General features: G+C 42.1%; 1 protein-coding gene across 1 annotated transcript in view; it reads right to left on the bottom strand.

Moving 5' to 3' along the window:
• Nucleotides 1-17,173, bottom strand: part of BRIP1 (BRCA1 interacting helicase 1) — a 95,450-nt gene extending 78,277 nt beyond the window's left edge. The window contains exons 1-14 of the mRNA XM_058037799.1: nucleotides 17,142-17,173; nucleotides 15,954-16,081; nucleotides 15,252-15,363; nucleotides 14,725-14,919; nucleotides 14,338-14,465; nucleotides 13,724-13,858; nucleotides 8,458-8,748; nucleotides 7,789-8,010; nucleotides 7,290-7,489; nucleotides 4,446-4,578; nucleotides 3,799-3,950; nucleotides 3,544-3,715; nucleotides 3,293-3,430; nucleotides 2,368-2,529 (exon numbers count right to left, since the gene is read on the bottom strand). Coding sequence (XP_057893782.1) covers nucleotides 2,368-2,529; nucleotides 3,293-3,430; nucleotides 3,544-3,715; nucleotides 3,799-3,950; nucleotides 4,446-4,578; nucleotides 7,290-7,489; nucleotides 7,789-8,010; nucleotides 8,458-8,748; nucleotides 13,724-13,858; nucleotides 14,338-14,465; nucleotides 14,725-14,919; nucleotides 15,252-15,363; nucleotides 15,954-16,046 — 2,133 coding nt within the window. The 5' untranslated portion in view covers nucleotides 16,047-16,081; nucleotides 17,142-17,173. The remainder of the gene's footprint in view (nucleotides 1-2,367; nucleotides 2,530-3,292; nucleotides 3,431-3,543; nucleotides 3,716-3,798; nucleotides 3,951-4,445; nucleotides 4,579-7,289; nucleotides 7,490-7,788; nucleotides 8,011-8,457; nucleotides 8,749-13,723; nucleotides 13,859-14,337; nucleotides 14,466-14,724; nucleotides 14,920-15,251; nucleotides 15,364-15,953; nucleotides 16,082-17,141) is intronic.
• Nucleotides 17,174-17,432: the final 259 nt, after the last annotated feature.

The following is a 17,432-nucleotide window of genomic DNA, read 5'->3' as shown; positions in this document are numbered from 1 at the left end:
TGCATAGTATCACCAGTTTTAGGAGCCTTAAAAATGATGGAGCTTTGGAATTTAGTGAATGCTAAGATAAAGCTGATTTTTTTAAAAAGTCAATGTGCCACAAGTCCAACAATGACATTAAAAATTTCCCTGTTGTTTGTGAATTTCCCCACATGAACCATCACAGCTGTTCATAGCAGACACCTATCAAATGTGGGCATGAACAGCTGATGGGCTCTTTGCCCATCCATAGATTTTCCTCCACTGCATTAATTCCATATATTTGCTATACATATATTTTAAACAGCCACTCTTCAATTAAAAATATATTTATTCAAATACCTGACTAAGATAAAGGGAGATTTCTATAGTATTGTTTTTTTTCTGCATTCACATTGCAGGTAGTAATTCCAAACTGAAATCCAATGTACACACCCAACTAAATTCCAGCTCCATCAAATTACCTGGACAGAAAGTACTTAAAATTCAAAACATTGTCCTCAGCCTTCCAGACAGGAAAAAAAAAACCCTTTATTTGTCACTTATTCCAAAGTTGAAGCTTCAATTCATAAAACAGATTGAGCCATCAAAAAATCTGCTTAAATCATAATAATGAGGTCCATGGCCATGTGGATTAATCAGATCTTGACAGCCTTGAAAAATTCCTTTGAAGGCTGCAGCTTTCTAAAGAGAGGCAGCAATTTCCTGTGAAAATCACTTTTGAAATGCAAATATTCTTTATGATGATGAAAGAAAGAATACTTTGTTTTCCCTGTATTAATGTGCTTACATTATTCTGTATTTCCAACATATTAATCTCAGCCTTAAAGGCAACCCAATCCCAAATAAAAGCAGTAGGAAGAAAAAGGGCATCCATAGAAAAATATTGGCAATGTGATTTTAAAATATCATCCTTCAATTGTCTGCAATTTCTATTTATCAATACCTTGCTGGGCTCAGGGAGTGTTGCTCCAAAGAACAGAACACTCAGTGTGTGCAGGGTGACCTTTCAGGGAGCCAGAAGGGCAGGGGGGGAAGGCTCCAGAGCTGGCCAGCAATTGTTTTCCTCCTTTATTAAATGTCATTACAAAGTCTCTGTGTACTTGCAATTCACATTACTATTCTCATAAAAACTTTCATAAATATTTGTCAGGACTAGATATGGAAGATCAACTCTCCAACATGACACACTTGGAAAGACAATGCTGGAAACTGAAAGATGCTCCAGTTAAATTCTTAAATAAATTGGAGATTTCTTGTAAGATCATTTCCTTTGCATGGAAGTGCAGGGTTTTGTGAGGTTAAATAAATTTATGGTCAGTAATCTGCTTTTTTCAGGGGGTTCCATTACCTGGTCTGATGTGGTCACCTAATGGTTACTGGCAGGAATTGCACTTAAAGACATCCAGGCAAGACACAACCCTCCCTCTGCAGCCTGCCAGTTAAATGATAAAAGATGAAGGGATTGTAAAAAAAGAATAAATAGCTTTTATTTCATTTTGGAAAATATTCTCTGCTTAGAAACCTTAGGGATGAGCAGAAATGTCTGAAAATCTATTTCCATCATGTTGGGGTTTTTAATCATTTGGTAGGATTTTTTAGAGGTCTTTGTTAAGATGATTCTTTAAAAATCATAAATAATCATTTAAAAATTAAAAAGTTACACCCTTTCAAGCAGTACAGGAAAAATGAATATGAGTTACATAATTATCTTGCAAGTTTATATTCCTGTTCCTGTTCCATAAACAACAGGAACAACAAATAGAGAAGAAAGCAGAACTACTGGGAGATCCAGATTAACCATAATTAGATAACTGTTGTCAGTGAAATTAGATATTACATAGTTTGAAATGGAGAAATTTGATTCCTTTCAGCCAATGTCAGTGAGCAATTCCCCTGATTAAAGAAAAATACACTCCAATCTCCAATGCAGTGAAATGGAACAAGAAACAAGGGAAGGAGAAATTACCTGGATGAATTCTGCATTCTAGTAGCACAGAAAGAACATGCAAAGACATTCCGGCTGCTGATTTATATAGAAAGTATCATTTCATGATGTGATTTTTAATTTTTTTCTTAATAAACAATTTCTAAATCTTCAGGGAAACAACACAAGGAAAATTTATGGATCTGGCTGGTTTTATGGTAATGTTAATTGAAATGATTGTCTGTGTTAATAGGTGCATCTGTTGAGAAAAACCAAATATGTTTGCTCATGAAAACAAACCTGAATGCCAAGAAATAACAATACAATCCCCCTGTGTTAATACATTTATTTGATAAATATTCCTGTATATTGATGTATAAACCACAGTGCAGAAAATCACACAGTGCATTTTCAAAGTGTGTGTGGTTTGAGGGGAAGAACAGCAATTGACATTTCCCTACCTTATAGGATGGCAAAAAGCACAAAATTCCTTGGCCAAGTGTCTGACAGACCGACAGCAGCAGGGCTCCCACCTCATCCTGGAACTCGAAGGTCTCGGTGTGCTGGAAGGTGGCACAGAGCTCCCGCCCGCTGGGGCCCGTGCCCACCGTGCCAACCCACACCTGGGGTACAGGGAACAAGGTTAATGTGCTGGAAGGTGACAAAGAGCTCCTGCCCACCGTGCCAACCCACACCTGGGGGCACAGGGACAGAGTTAATGTGCTGGACGGTGGCACAGAGCTCCCGCCCGCTGGGGCCCGTGCCCACCGTGCCAACCCAAACCTGGGGGCACAGGGAACAAGTGCTAAGTGTGGAAAAAATGTGCTGGAAGGTGGCACAGAGCTCCCGCCCGCTGGGACCTGTGCCCACCGTGCCAGCCCAAACCTGGGGGCACAGGGACAGGGTTAATCCTAAACCAGCCTGGGGAAAGCTCAAAATTTCATTATTGATCCTGCTAAGTGAGAGAGAAATGTGCTGGAAGGTGGCACAGAGCTCCCGCCCGCTGGGGCCCGTGCCCACCGTGCCAACCCACACCTGGGGGCACAGGGACAGGGTTAATCCTAAACCAGCCTGGAGAAACCACAGCAGGCTCAAGAATGGCATTTAAGTAAGAAAGAAACGTTGAGATATTTGTTAAATTCATTTTGGTACTTGAAGTGCAGTAATTGATATTGCTAACAGCCATCTCATACAGCACAAGCAACTTTTCCAGGGAAATTTGTCTAAAATTGCCTCTTAATTCATTTAAAAATGTCATTTTCCATTGCATTAAGCCAAGCAACAGCCTGGACCTCTCTTTTAACTGACAGAATGAGTCTGCCATCACTTTTATTTGGTTTTTGCACCATGGGCAGCATTAGATGGGAACAGCCAAGCCCAGCTTACCTGGGAGTTCCGGATAACGTGATTGGCCTCCAGCTGAATGGAAAACTTCACACCAAGCTCTGAGGAAAAGGAATCCATGGGAGAGAGAGTGCCTGATGTCAGAACAATTGTTCTGACTTCATTTAAGTCAGAAAAAGCCTAGGTAGGAGAAAGAAAAGCAGGAATTTAGAAGATCAATGCAATCTCTTCCAGATTTGACAGGTATTTGTTATCACTCAGATTATTTTATCTTTTCTTCACACTCAGCTCACCACAGCAGGGTTCAAGCACCAGAAGTTCAGCATGTGGACAAGGGTTTTCTGCCTTGAACTCTTTTTGTGCTTGGGCCTTGGGAAGAAGGAACTTTTATCTGCATCATCACGTTGGTCTTCAGTCACCCAGGTGTAAGTTTGTTGTAGAGCAACCCTGTAATCATCTGCAAACCTACACAGAGACAGAAATATCAGTAAAAACTACAATTAAGTAACCAAATTGTGAGCATTCAGCTGATAAATGTTAGGCCTGACCTGCTGTTCTCTTTGAAGAGACAGGAAAGGACCATGAACAGGCCTTTGAGCATGATCTGTGCTGCAGGGCTCACAACTGGCACCTCAATAATTTCCTCTCTCCCATGCATAGAAACTTTTTCTTCTTTTTCCAGAACAGCAGCAAGATGTTTCTGCAAGAGGCAAATTCCATATTAACAACATTCTAAGTGTCTTCTGAAAACCAGAGTTAATAGAGATACAAGACTGTCAGCTCACTTCATTTAAAATAAAGTCAGAGGGAAAGGGAACAACACTTTCAATTTTGAACAATGGTTTTAACATAACTAGCTTACACAGAAAGGAGGGATAAACTTGAAAATAAGGTAAAAACATTTCAACATTCAATAAAAATGCAGCTGGATAGAACAGGCAAAAATATCACTGGCTCAATGGTTCAATTTAAATAATTGTATGTGAGCAATTGTATCCTTCAAAACATTGCTTCTCCACAAATTCCAGTAGCTTGAGTGGGTTACTCCTGGTTTTCATCAGGAATCCTTTTCAGACAATTTTCAGTATTGCAGTAAATGAAAAACCTGTTTCCATTTAACTTCTGTGCATTTGGAGATGTTTAACACCACAATATTATGCATGGTGCTGCTCATTTATACAGCACACAGCATTACCTGTAAAATGGGGAAAGTAATGCCAGTTATTCCCATTTGGTACAGAAAGTTGAGCATTTCTTTGCCACTCCACACCTTGCAGGCACTTTCAAAGGCTCTCTCCACCAGCTGCTCAGAGCTCTCCTGCAGCCAGCTGAAAGACAGAAAAAGCACAAATCATTTCAGCATTGATTTGAGAGATTTAGAGACACTTTGCACGTACAAAGCAAACCTCAAAAACTGCACCAGACTCCTAAGATGATGACAAATGTTTTACTACATGTAAGGAGAGAGATTCTGCTTTTCCTTTCTGCCTGTTTTTCACTGTTCAACTCCCATGGAACTGCTGTGGATGCAGCTCATTGAAATGAGAAGGAAATTTCTCCCCACATGTTTATACTTCATATAATAGATAATAAAGAAAAGGAATTAAAATGTAATTTCCTCTTCTGACATGTCAGGCTCATTCAAGCAAGACTTCTGCTGCATATCTGAATCCACTCATCACTGCTCCAATTGCTGCAGGTTGGTTTATCCCTGTCAACTGCTGACTTTCCAATTAATAACCAATCCTGAGGCATGAAATGAACAGTTTTCATATTTACACGGGGAAAGTGGGGCAATAGAGAGTGCCCATTTACACCTACCCCAGGTACTGGCACTGCTGCAAATGAAGCATAAATATAATTGGAATACAATGCAAAATGGGATTGATTGAGCTAAACATGGAGAGCAATTTGTGGCAGAGCTGGAATTTTCTGAGTGAGCCTGTCCTCCTTCACCCCTGCAGCACCACAGGCCCTGTCCCTGGTTAGAAAAGCAGCTCCTCCTCCCCCTGCCAGGAAAGGCTGGAGCTGTCTGCTCCATCAAGAGGCAGGAGGCATTGAAAGGACAGCTGTCAGTGCTGCAAGAGCTCAAAATATTTACCTGCAAAACCAGTTCATCATTAGCAACTCAAGAGCAAGGCTCTGGGACTGCTTCAGTTCTACATTTCCTGCCCTGTCACCATAAATAATCTGATCCATGGAACAATTAAAATATAACTTCCCTTCTGCCAGGTTAAATGCAAACAAAGCCCACCAATGCTGCCACAACAATCACTTCTTTGGTTAAAATTTGCTTGATCTCATTAAGGAATGGTGAGCACTAAGACTAAGGCCCCAATTCCTCAAATGTAACATCAAAAAGACCTGGAATTGAAATTAGGACAAGGCCCCTGTGACAGGAATTAAACAGATTTATAATGGATAAAACACTTCAGGAAATGTAAAATGTTTCCCTGTTATGAACTTCAAACCATCACATACTTTTAAAATAATAAATGCAAATACAAACTTAACACAATGGCCAAATAGCACCAAAAATACCTTAAATTCTCCAATAAGTTCCATCTAACATTAAAGCATTTACTTGCAAAGCCTGTTAAATTATTTTTAGAGCTAAGCAGAAAACATAAATAAAATTAGCTTGATTCCCAGAAAGGTTATCTCTGCTTTTGAAGTGAAAATTGCTGCATGCAGTATTTCCAGGAAAGGAATGAAGGGATGTTGCACACATGCCTTCAATTCCAGGAAGAGTATTTGCTGCTTCCCTCAGGAGCAGAAGATGCCCCTGGTGACACAGCATGTTCCATTGGCCACAGTGACCAGCCCTGCTCAATGTGCAGCAGAGCCTGCCAGAGCCTGCCCTGGCCCAGCTGCAAACTCCTCACAGAGCTCACTGCAGCACTGTGGCACCAAGCCCGTCCTTAAGTGCTTTTTGCAATGAGGGCCCAGGATCTTTAGAGTGAAATAAGATTTTTTTTCTAGCTCCCCATTCATTTGGCAAAGCCATGGCACTGTGCAGGTGCATTTTACCTGTTACTGGCTATTTACACCCAGTCTTCTGCTTTCCAGCAGCTGCTTTTCATGCTGCTGGCAGATTTGCCAAGACAATCAACCTCAGTTTTCCTGATAAGGTTAAAAAGCTTGAGGCAATCAAATCTTCAGCCATGCTGTCCTTATCTTTTACTGAAGTTTAACATTTGAAATATCCACAGTAGGAGAATTTGCTTCTGCCAAGCAGAAAAGTCCCTTGTCTCTGTGTGACACAAACATGAACTGTGAGCAGGGAGTGAGGATGGGAGAGTGAACTCCTCCTGTGCTGCTGCAGCAAAATGAAGATTCTGCATACACTGGGGCAGAACTCAGTTAACTGCAGCACTTGTAGCATTATTCAATTTTTTCTGCAGACTTTGATACTTCTACTTCCCCCAAAATACTTTGCCCTGGACCTCTTGTTTCTTCCTGGGCTTCTGTCCATTTCCTTTTGTTACATCCCCTCTCAGGATTTTCAACTTAGGCTCAGCTGTTCCCCTTCCAGGAAGTTGTTTCCCAGGGAAAACAAAGGGCATGACTGACAAATTCACTTTCAACTAGGAAGACTTCAGTTGATCCCACTCTGATTCCAAGAACAGATTCCAAATACTTTCTGTCCAAGGCTCTGAAAGCATTCTATAAACATTAACTCGTTAATTCTTTGACAAAATAATGCTATTATTATTTGTCAAATATGCAAATGTGTGAAACATAAAAATTCACCTTATGAAAATTTTCATACTGAGATTTATAAACAGGAGTCCAAAAAAGCCCCATAAAGAGCACAAGATTTTTCAAAAGAGAATTTCAATGTTTCCATTTGAGACCAGCAGTTCTTCTAATAGATCAAACCCTGTGGATTCCTCAAATGAACATAAATCAAACAACTGCATAGCTGTACGTGAACCTTTGTTGAATTTCTCTAACGTGACAGAGTAACACCATCCCATACACCTAAAGGTAATCTGATAAATATTAATTGATAGAAAGCAATAAAAGGTTGCCTTACTTGATCAGGGAGCAGCAGACAGCTCGGAGGGGCTCGTGGTGCTTCTGCCTGATGCTGTTGCTGACCATGAAGTCGAGCTCCTCGCGGGCAGCGCGCAGCTGGCTCTCGGTGACCCCGTAGCTCACGGACTCCCGAGCACAGTCCTCAATGTTGTGGGCTTCATCCAAAATGACTACCTGGTCCTTTAGGTTAATGTCCATCTAAAAAAGATAATTATTGTCTGGTGAAACCGAGTCTAAGACATGAGAGACAGCAACTAACAGGAGCCTGCTAAAAAATGGATATTCTGCAGCACAGTGCAAATGAAGCTTTTCAGGTTTTGGACCAATTTTCATAACCTAGAAAATATCCAAGGGAAAAAAAACCCAGAAGTTATTTTATAGATATTATTTTGGACATGAATGGGATGTCAGCTGACCACAGAAACAAAACATTCAGTGGATAATTCCTTTTAAATTCTTCTTTTTACCTTCTTGCCACTTGTCCCCAGTGTACTCACACTGTCCCGGATCTGTGGGTCCAGCAGGTAGTTGTAGGGACAGAACACGATGTCTGCCCCCACCATGAGCTCCCTGGCTGCAAAGTAGGGGCAGGCACGAAGCTTCCTGCCCAGCCTCACCAGGTCCTCAATGTCCCAGGCCTGGTACAGCCCATGGGCAGGCTGCAGGGCATGCTGCTCACTCAGCTTGTGAGCACCGTGGTAATAAGAGCAGGACTTGCCCTGAAAGCAAACAAGTGCACAGACTTAGTGGGTACAAGAAATAACAAAAACCAAACAGGCTAAAATCTCCCAAAGTTCCATGCATTTGGCTGTTTCTCAGAAACATTTCTAACAGCTGCTCTTTATGCCAGACATTAACAGCTCATGTCATGTAAATCCATGTTTCTAAAATGTACATCCATAAAGGACACTTCTTTCTTCTTCATTTATAAACCCAGATATAATTTAAATCTTATTACACCATTAACCTGGCAGTCATAAATCTTATTCCTGCCACCATAAGTTTTTACAGTGTATCAACATTTTCTAACAATTAATATTTAGTTTTAATGCCACCAGGTGGTATTTAACCAATATAATATAAAGAAGTAAAAAATATTACTCATTCTAGCTGTTAAATCTGACTTTGTTCAGTGAATGCTCATTTTCTCAAATCAAATTACTCACATGTTTTCCTTCCAGCAACTCTACACACATTTCACTCCTGTTACTACTGTTGGACACCACAGGATGAATGCAGGTGTAATCCCTGCTGGACAGGATTGTCATGGGCACACAGGAATACGCTGTCCTCTTCAGCTCCCTGCTGATCTGGCTGATTTGCTTGTGCGTTCGTGTCCCAAAAAAAATTTTGGGAACACACAACTGATCTCCATTCTCTTTCTTCTTGGAGTGACTGGGATCTTTACCTGGCTCCTTCCCAGAAGCACAGGAACACTCAGTGCAAGGGCCAGGAGGCTGCAAAGCAAGACAAAAAGATGATGCACAAAATCCCACTGGGAAATGAATGTGCTAAATCTGCTGATGGTCTGCAAAGTGCCCCCTGGGGTAAGGCTTCAGTCACCAGGGCTGCCCATCAAGCTGCAACAAGTTCTAAATGTTAAAGCATCACATCCCTGTGCCTGGAAATATCTAAATAAAACCCTCCAGTGATCACAATTTTATCATAACCCAATCAGAAAGAATTATTAATCCAGTGGAATATTTACACACATGAATAATGCAAATGAAGCTTCTCTCATTGAAGCTCCAGCTCAGGACACTCCTGTTACAGAGCAAGAGTCCAAAACCTTCAATGAAGAAAACTTGGAACAGACACTCAAATTAAAATATTTTTTTCCTTAAAGACAGTTCAGGGACTCTGTGTGCAGATAAAACACTGCACCACACACTCTCCATTAGAAACATGTTTGCTGTGCCATTCTGCCAAAGGCCATTGAGTAGCCAGGGAATAAAGGAAACACAGGGAATAATTCTAAACAGAACCTAATCCTGTAAAATATTTGTTAAAAGCCATTTTTGTTCTGCCATCAGAACATTAAATACTGAAATAAATGACATGAAATTGTCACAATGAATTTGAAGAGCCACACAGGAAACCAGGAACTCCAGTGTAACCATGTCCAAACACACCTCTCATGGAAAATAGAGAGTTCTCCCAGAGCCAGACAGGTTGTACTGGGCTCAGGTGGCAGTGCAGGTAACAACATGCTCACTGCAGCACTCCTCCCTGCCTTTCACTGTACCAGTAAGATTATCCATGACAAACAAATGCTAAGTCATGCTGTGTGTTACACCACAATCCTGGGGATCAAGCTGTCTCCAGCTCTCACTGCAAGGAACAGCAATTCGTGCTCCCCTCAGCCCCAGCCAGCCCTGTGTGCCATTAAATATGACAATACATGAGAGAAAGCATGTAAATGTAACCCTCAGAGCTGCCACTCACCGGGATAAAAGCTTCCCTGATGTGCCAAACAAACAGGCCTCAGAGCAGATAAAGTTACAGCCATGCTGGAATTGTTACATTCCCCTCTCAGGTTGCCAGGACCAGCAGATTTCATTACCCTGTGCTGCCACATGAAATAGGCAGTTCCAAATATCCTGCCTTCTATATTGAATCATTACTTATTCACTGCCAGGATAAAAAGAGGAGTTATGAATGGGGCTCTTGTCAGCAGGCAGGCAGCAAACAGCTGACACATGGTATAGGTTACATATGTGCAGGGCTCACACTAAAGCCCCAATGCTACCTTGATATTTCTATCACTTACATTCTGCTCTGCTCCTGGAAATAATGAAAACCACACTAGCAAGCTAAAAATTAATGTAATTGAAGCAGTGACTGTGTAGGGCCTTGAAGAATATTTCTATCTTTTAATTTTAATCCAAGTCAGATTGTGTTTTCAGAGGGAAAAACAACACACAAGACACCAAGAGGAGACTTTACCACCAATATTTCACTGCTGTGCTAAGCCAAATAAAAATAATTGAAAAATATTAGGACCCATCAGGCAGCTGTTTTGCCAGAGTTCTTAGAACAACAGGAAAATGCAGCTCAAATTAATATATAAAATCATGACCAGAAGGTTCTCCTATGATGGGCTTAGAATACCAGATATTATTCTTTGCATAAAAAAGAAATAAAGTGTTCTTATGTGTGAGGCTTATAAATTACAGGATTTTACAGGTGGGATTAAAAGTTTGGTTTAAGAGGTTTGGGATTGGTATAATACTGGCATTAAGAAGCACTTTAGCCATTATTCCAGCACTAAAATGTTACCTTTAACTTTGAGAAAAGTTTTATGTTCAAAAAACACTCAAACCCACAATACTGAGCAAGTTGTAAACTCAGGCTGATTTTATAGTGAGTAGTTAAGAAATAAAAGTGCCTGCAGTAGTCAGAGCATTTCTGAAAGCCACAGCCACCATTAGCCCAAATACTTTAATAAATAAAACCTTTTAGGAGGTCCTTCATAATGAAGAAAAACTTTAGAAAATTGGTTAAAACACAGTTTAAAAGCTGAGTTCTCCATATTCTTTCCACATTACTCCAGTGAGTCAATTTGCATTAGAATCCTTAAAATACATCTTTAAATTTTATAAAAGGCAAACTATTTAAACTCTGTATTTCTCCAAGAACCAACTGTGGATATCTTATAGCAACACCTAACATGGTGTTCCTCTCCCATTCCTGCAGCACAAAGAAAGAAAACTCTCCATGAACAAGGGGTTTCCTGGGCAGTGTTCTCTCCAAGCACAGATTTTTACACTCATACCACAAAGATAATTAGAAAATGTTTCAATTTATCTATGAAGGAATTAGGGGAGGGCTGATTAGAAATAATTCATACTGAGACAACAGAATTGTATTTCATAATACCCTCTGGCTTCAGAACTAAACCTGTTTTCAGCTGTTGGAATCTGAAAGAGGGATTTTCATTTGGAAGAGGGCAAAAAAAGATCCTGCTGCACTTTGTGCAGTATTTAATCAGAAACACCCAGGAACAGATGCCATTAGAGATCAGATATCAGCCTATATGGACCTTAGGCTAATGCAGCTTGTTTGGACTTCTGTCAGGGCTAGATAAACCAGCCTATCACATCAATATTTATATGGCAAAAACGTGGAAGTCCGATTAAAAAAGGAATAATCGAGTCCAGCAGCCTGTACTGTGTGTAAAATAGAGCTAAACAAACACTGGGGCTGTGATCTTTGAAACACAAAGAGGTAAGAGGAGTTCTTCATATCTCCAGCTACATTTCCCACTTACAAAGGCACCTGAATGCTGCAGCAGTGAATGTCTCTTGTGTGAAATATCACACAAGCACAATCTAGGCAGATATCAGCAGTGACATTAGCAGAGCTTTTCAGCTGCTCCTTTGGAAGCTCTCAGAAAGCCCAGTATTCTGCTGCTGCTGCAGCCTCTTGTTTAAAGCACACAAAGCAGCTGTTTATCCTCCCCAGTCACCAGCAGGTGAACCCAGTTCAATATTTATCACAGGCTTTCACAGATCACTGCTAACCAAGCAAACGTTTTAATTAAGCTGGAACTTGCTTCAAAGAGCTCATTGAAAACGTCAATCAGCAGGAAAAGGATCGGGTACGGTGTCAGGTGAGAGCATGTAATACAAATCCACAACTTTCTTCATCCCATCGTGGTAAATTAGCCCATTCTGGAGTCCAGACCCTGATTGTAACAGGCTGCCAGTCCCCTGGAATGTGTAACAGAAGTCACCCAAAGCCCATTGTGCAGGTTGTAAGCAATATGTTAAACTGCAATGGGCTAGCACATTAAGACAGATTCTTTTCACAGTTGTTTTTTGATACCCCAAGTGTTTGTTACACTACTCTCCATTTACTGTTTACTTTCTTTCCCTGCTGGAAATGGGGATTCCTTAACCCAGCTGCCCCAGTTTCTCAGGCCATATGCTCTGACAGAAGCAATCAAGAGAGTACCTGAGGTTATCATTTCCCCTTTAAACTCACACTGGAGCTGCCCTCCCTTGCAGGAGTTAATCCAGAGCTGGATTCCCAGGCTGGGAGTGAAGCAGCTGGGAGCAGCTTTGGGTGCTCAGCCACATGTGCAGGTGCTGGATGCAGCAGGGCTGGGAGCAGCTTTGGGTGCTCAGCCACATGTGCAGGTGCTGGATGCAGCAGGGCTGGGAGCAGCTTTGGGTGCTCAGCCACATGTGCAGGTGCTGCATGCAGCAGGGCTGGGAGCACAGAGCACCTCTCAGGCTCTTACAACAACCAACCCGTTCTCCCTCCTGCAGTAGAAACAGGACTTGGTAAGAAACTGAATCTGCTCTGAGAGGAGTGAGCACTGTAAAACACAGGACACTCAAAGGCAGCTTGCCTCAGTGAACAAGCAATGCTGTTATCAATCATTGTATCACCACACACACAGTCCATCAGGTGAGTGTTCAGCAGGAGCTCTGCTGATTTCATTCCCTAAGCCACACCAAAAACCATTTTTATACCAAATACCTGTGCTCTGATGCTCTTCCTGTTGTAAACTAAATGCAGTTAAGGCTCAGAACTACTAATGACAAATCAGGCTTTACTTTCTGCAATTTCCTTGATACCAGACAAGTTCTGAGTCTGCTCATCACAGCAAAATAACACCTTATTCTATCATCCTTAAAAAGCAACTTCAAGAGAAATGACCCCCTTTCTTCTTAGGTTACTTCTTTCTAAAGATGCAGTAAACAACAGATTGTTTAGTTCTCAATTTTCTTCTAGACAAGAAATTTCTACAATTTCTACAAGTTTTAAATCAAATTCTTCATGTACCCACAGCAAAGCACCAGAGGAAATTTTACAATCAGGAAGGACGAGAGTTCCTTTTATTTGAAAATGAACAGCACACTCTGGTGGCCTTTGGGTTTCCAACTGCCAACTGAAGCTCAGTGGCACAGAGCATTTCAAATCTTACTCAAACATCTACAGAGCTCTCCAAAACTAATAAAAAGTACCTCCCATCAAATGGCCTACAACACAGAGTCACTTTTTAAGGAAAATATTTAGCTCCCAGTATCTTACAGTAATCCTGTAGCTTTTGGTTTCCCTTGGGGTTACTACATCACAGCTTGGCCTCTCACACTCAGCCCTCTACTGCCTCACACTCCCTCTTCTACTGCTTTGCCCCAGCAAACATTTATGTAAAATCTATTTTCAAACAGTAAGAAATGCAGAAAATGCCCAACAAAGCTGCAGAAACAGGTGCAACCTGTAATTTAACTTCTGATGTGATACTTCTGCTACAGAAAATGGAAATAAAACCCAAAACACTGAGGAACATTTGCATTAGCTTCAGTGTTTGCTCAAACTTCATTAAGCTGCATCTCATGCATAACCCCTTCACATAAAATATTGTTTTAAATTGTTCTTGAACTAACACTGTGGTGTAAAAGATATTTCTGAATTACTCACTGTTTGGGGAGAACAAGTAGTGGTTTTCATGCTTTTTTCAGAGTGAACAATCAGCTCTCCATTTTTCCTCTGATGATAAACTTCCAGAGCATCAACCAGCTGCACTCCTTTAGCAAGGCAGTGACGTTTCCTCACCTGCTGGGGAAAGCACCAGTGGGAAAATGCCCAGGGCACAGGGATGTGCTCACACTGGCAGCCCTGCTCTTGTTTCAGCTGAGTCTGCTCTAGTAACTGGGCATCAACAGTTTAACCAAGTCAGCCACACACAAGTCATTGAGGAAAGCTATAAAGTTTTAATTATAAAATTATTGCTGAGCTTTTCTGCTTTGCTTTCCCACTGTTACAGAACTTACAGAAATCATAACACCATCAACTGGGAATAAATGTATTTGGGGATATTACTTGCTTAAATGTGAAAGGGTTTAGGACAGGGTACAATGAACAATTTAGTGCAACAGTGGACTCCTTTGTAACAAATACCAATAAAAATGAACAAAACCCTGTCACTAAACTGTGACTGTGATGTGATTCACTCATTTCCCACACCCTCCCCTGTAACATTAACTGGATTTGAGAGTTTGCCTGAGCTACACCCAGATGATTTCACTGCTCACCTGCTGCTCTGTCTCTAAAGGACGAATCCTCTTCCTGTCCACCTGGAAATCATCATTCTCACTGGCATGAAGGGATAACTTCTTTTTGGCAGACAGCTTTGAAGCCAGTGTTTCATTTTCCTTACATTCTGTAATTAACAAAATCAAATGGATGTCCATTACTAGGGATGCATTAAATAAGGGCAACATTTTAAAATGTAACTACTACAGAACAGTAACTGCTAGAATTGCTATAAATGATATGGTGTGGGAAAGAGTGTTAATTTCTAGACAGATTAAGCACTGTAGAGATTTCATGCAGGGCACAACCAGGGCTGCCACTATGATGGTCAGAAACCATCCCTGGCCTAAAGCAGCAGAATTGGAGCTGCCTACAGATGAGGTTACCTGTGCTTGGCAGAGGGCTCCCAGGTCTCCTGGAAGTTCCTGGCTCAGGACAATTGGCAGAACAAGGAGCACTGGGAGTCCCACTCGCTGCAGCCTCGCTGCTCCTGGCCTGGCAGTGACACCTGCAGTGACAGGGCGGGGATGGCGCTGCCTTCCTGTCCTCCTTATCACACGACGAGCTTGGCACTGACTTCTCTGGGGGACAAAGGCATTTACCTGTCACTAACAGCACCATGAGGGTGGCAGCTCAGTGCCAGTCAAGCTGAACCAGCTGTGGCCACCTCTGCAGAGCTGCAGAGCACAGGAAGGAAAGAGATCCCTCCTCCCATCAATCACACACCCCATGAGGACTTTCCTCCATTCCCTTCTGGGATCTAAGCCCAGCCCAGCATTCCTGCTCCACACTGCCATTAAGGCAAGGTGCCAGTGGTGGGCCCAGACTGAAACCAAATGTTTAAGGGCTGATGGAAACCAATTAATTATTTTATATTTTGTCATAAAAGCTGTGCAGACACTCTGACACTCACCATACAAAGCCTGCTGCCATGATAGTGCAGAACAAAGTAAGGCCAAGCTTTTGCCACTTCCTGTGGGGCTCTCCAGCAAACAGTGCTGCCTGTTATTCAAGCCTTTCACAATCTTCAAGGGGAATAAAAGAAACAGAATTAACAGAAAACAAAGGAGATGTGTTTAGCTAATCTTAGCAATAATGGCCTAATGTCCAGCCTAAATTTTCCCTGGCACATCCTAAGGCTGTGCCCTCTTGTCCTGTCACTGGTGAAAACTCTTAAAAAATGTTTAAATATAAATGCAATAATTCATTTAGAAAAGTTCCCCAAAAAAATGAAAATTTCTTTAAACATTACTACACATAATTCTTCTGTTTAGATAATGGGGCTTACTAAATCATTCCCCACCCTATAAACCTGAACATTTGTATACAACTGTAATTACAGCACAGCTGGATGATCATAAACATTCTTACAGCACAAGGAACTTGTTTCTGGGCATAAATGCTCCCAAATCCAAAATGTACTTCAAAATTCCCTCCCCATGGCCCAGACACTGCCCAGCACAGAGAACACTGAGTGGTTACCACTGAATTCAAGATACCACAAGCTCTGAATTCCACGTGTCACCTTTCTGAATGCTGGCAGAGATTCTGGAACTCCAAATATTGGCAAACACAAGCTCTGAGTGTGGCACATGCCAGGACAAAGGGTACTCACAGCGTTCATCATGGCCAGCTGGGAGGGGTAAGCCTTGCAGGGGAACAGGATCTTCACCCCCCCTATGGTGTACTGGGCCCCCTCAGAAGGCATGGCCAGCTTTGCTCCTGTCTGCTTCAGCTTCAACACTGCAATTCAAACACAGCGTTGGTGACTCAATGCTAGCAAACAATAAATAAATAAAAACACCACGAGCTGCACACAGCAGGTCAGATTCTGTCAGACTGGAGAGAGAACCCAAATCCATGCAGGAAAAATATTTTAGAATATTAAGTGACTAAAACCAGCCAGTTTTTAACTCTAGACGTCCATCAGCTTGAACTGCAAGATGTCATAAACTACAAACATAAAGCAGCTTGTACATTTTATAACAACAAAAATAAAACTGGACAATGACTTTAAAAATGAGATGCTTAAAAACATCCTCCTTCCACAAATAATGCAGGAATTAGTCAGGGGAAAAGGAGTATCCCTCAATTTACCAATTTGTGTTTGTTACCTTGAATATCTCGGAATAATAAAGACAGACAATTTGTATTAAAAAGGTGAAATTATTGAACTAAAAATATTGAAGAGGCATAAATAGTTTTAAGATACAATATTTTTGAACAATACAGGGGTTTTTTTTTCTCATATTTTTTCAACACTGATGAAGACAGCAACTTTAAACTGGCAGATTCTCTGGGATAAATTAACTCATCTGGCTTTTAATAATTAAACATATACATCAAAAAAGCACCAATTCGTGGCACGATTCAGTTTCAACACCGAGCTCCTCAACAGGACAAAGCAATTCTAGCAAAAGAAGACGCCTGACATGAGTTTACACCCAACGCCTCGTTCCAGAGGGAAAGGCAACCTCGCTCCAAGGCTTTTCCCAACCCATTCTGGGAGGGGAACTCGCTTAAACAAGCACAGCTCCGAACTCAGTGGGCCCTGAGGGGGAGGGAGGGCCCGGGACACCGCAGGGCCCCTCCGTGGCGTGACCAGAGCCACCAGGGGCTCCCCCAGGGACATCTCCACCCGGGCAGAGCCGCTCTGCCGCCCGAGCGCTCAGGAAGCGGTGGGGCCGCCCCAGCCCAGCCCACAGAGCAGCACCTGGGCCTTCGCTTCCTTTGTGCGCTCGGCGAGGCGGAGGCGCCGCCGCCGCTTCCCCCGCGCCCCTCACGGCCCCTCACGGCCCCGCACCTGCGGCCCCTCAGCGCCTCCGTCCTTCCCGCCTCCGCCCCAGCCAATCAGCTGACAGGAAAGGGCCGCGCGCCGCCAATCAGGACAGCGCACACTGGTGCGCTCCCGCCTTCACCTCTGCGCGCCGGCAGCCAATCACAGGGCGCCTCCTTGGCTTCCGGGTTGTAGGCGTTGCTAGGCAACCGCGCTATTTGTGAAATACATAAATACTTGTTATTGGCCTTTATCATTATTATTAATAATAATATATTTATTATTACATTATTATTTCGGTTCTAGATTTATCATGTT

Source organism: Melospiza georgiana, chromosome 19 (assembly GCF_028018845.1).
Source record: "Melospiza georgiana isolate bMelGeo1 chromosome 19, bMelGeo1.pri, whole genome shotgun sequence".
Lineage (NCBI taxonomy): Eukaryota > Metazoa > Chordata > Aves > Passeriformes > Passerellidae > Melospiza > Melospiza georgiana.
The sequence above is the reverse complement of the archived record's forward strand: the minus strand, read 5'-3'. Positions and strand labels throughout refer to the sequence as shown.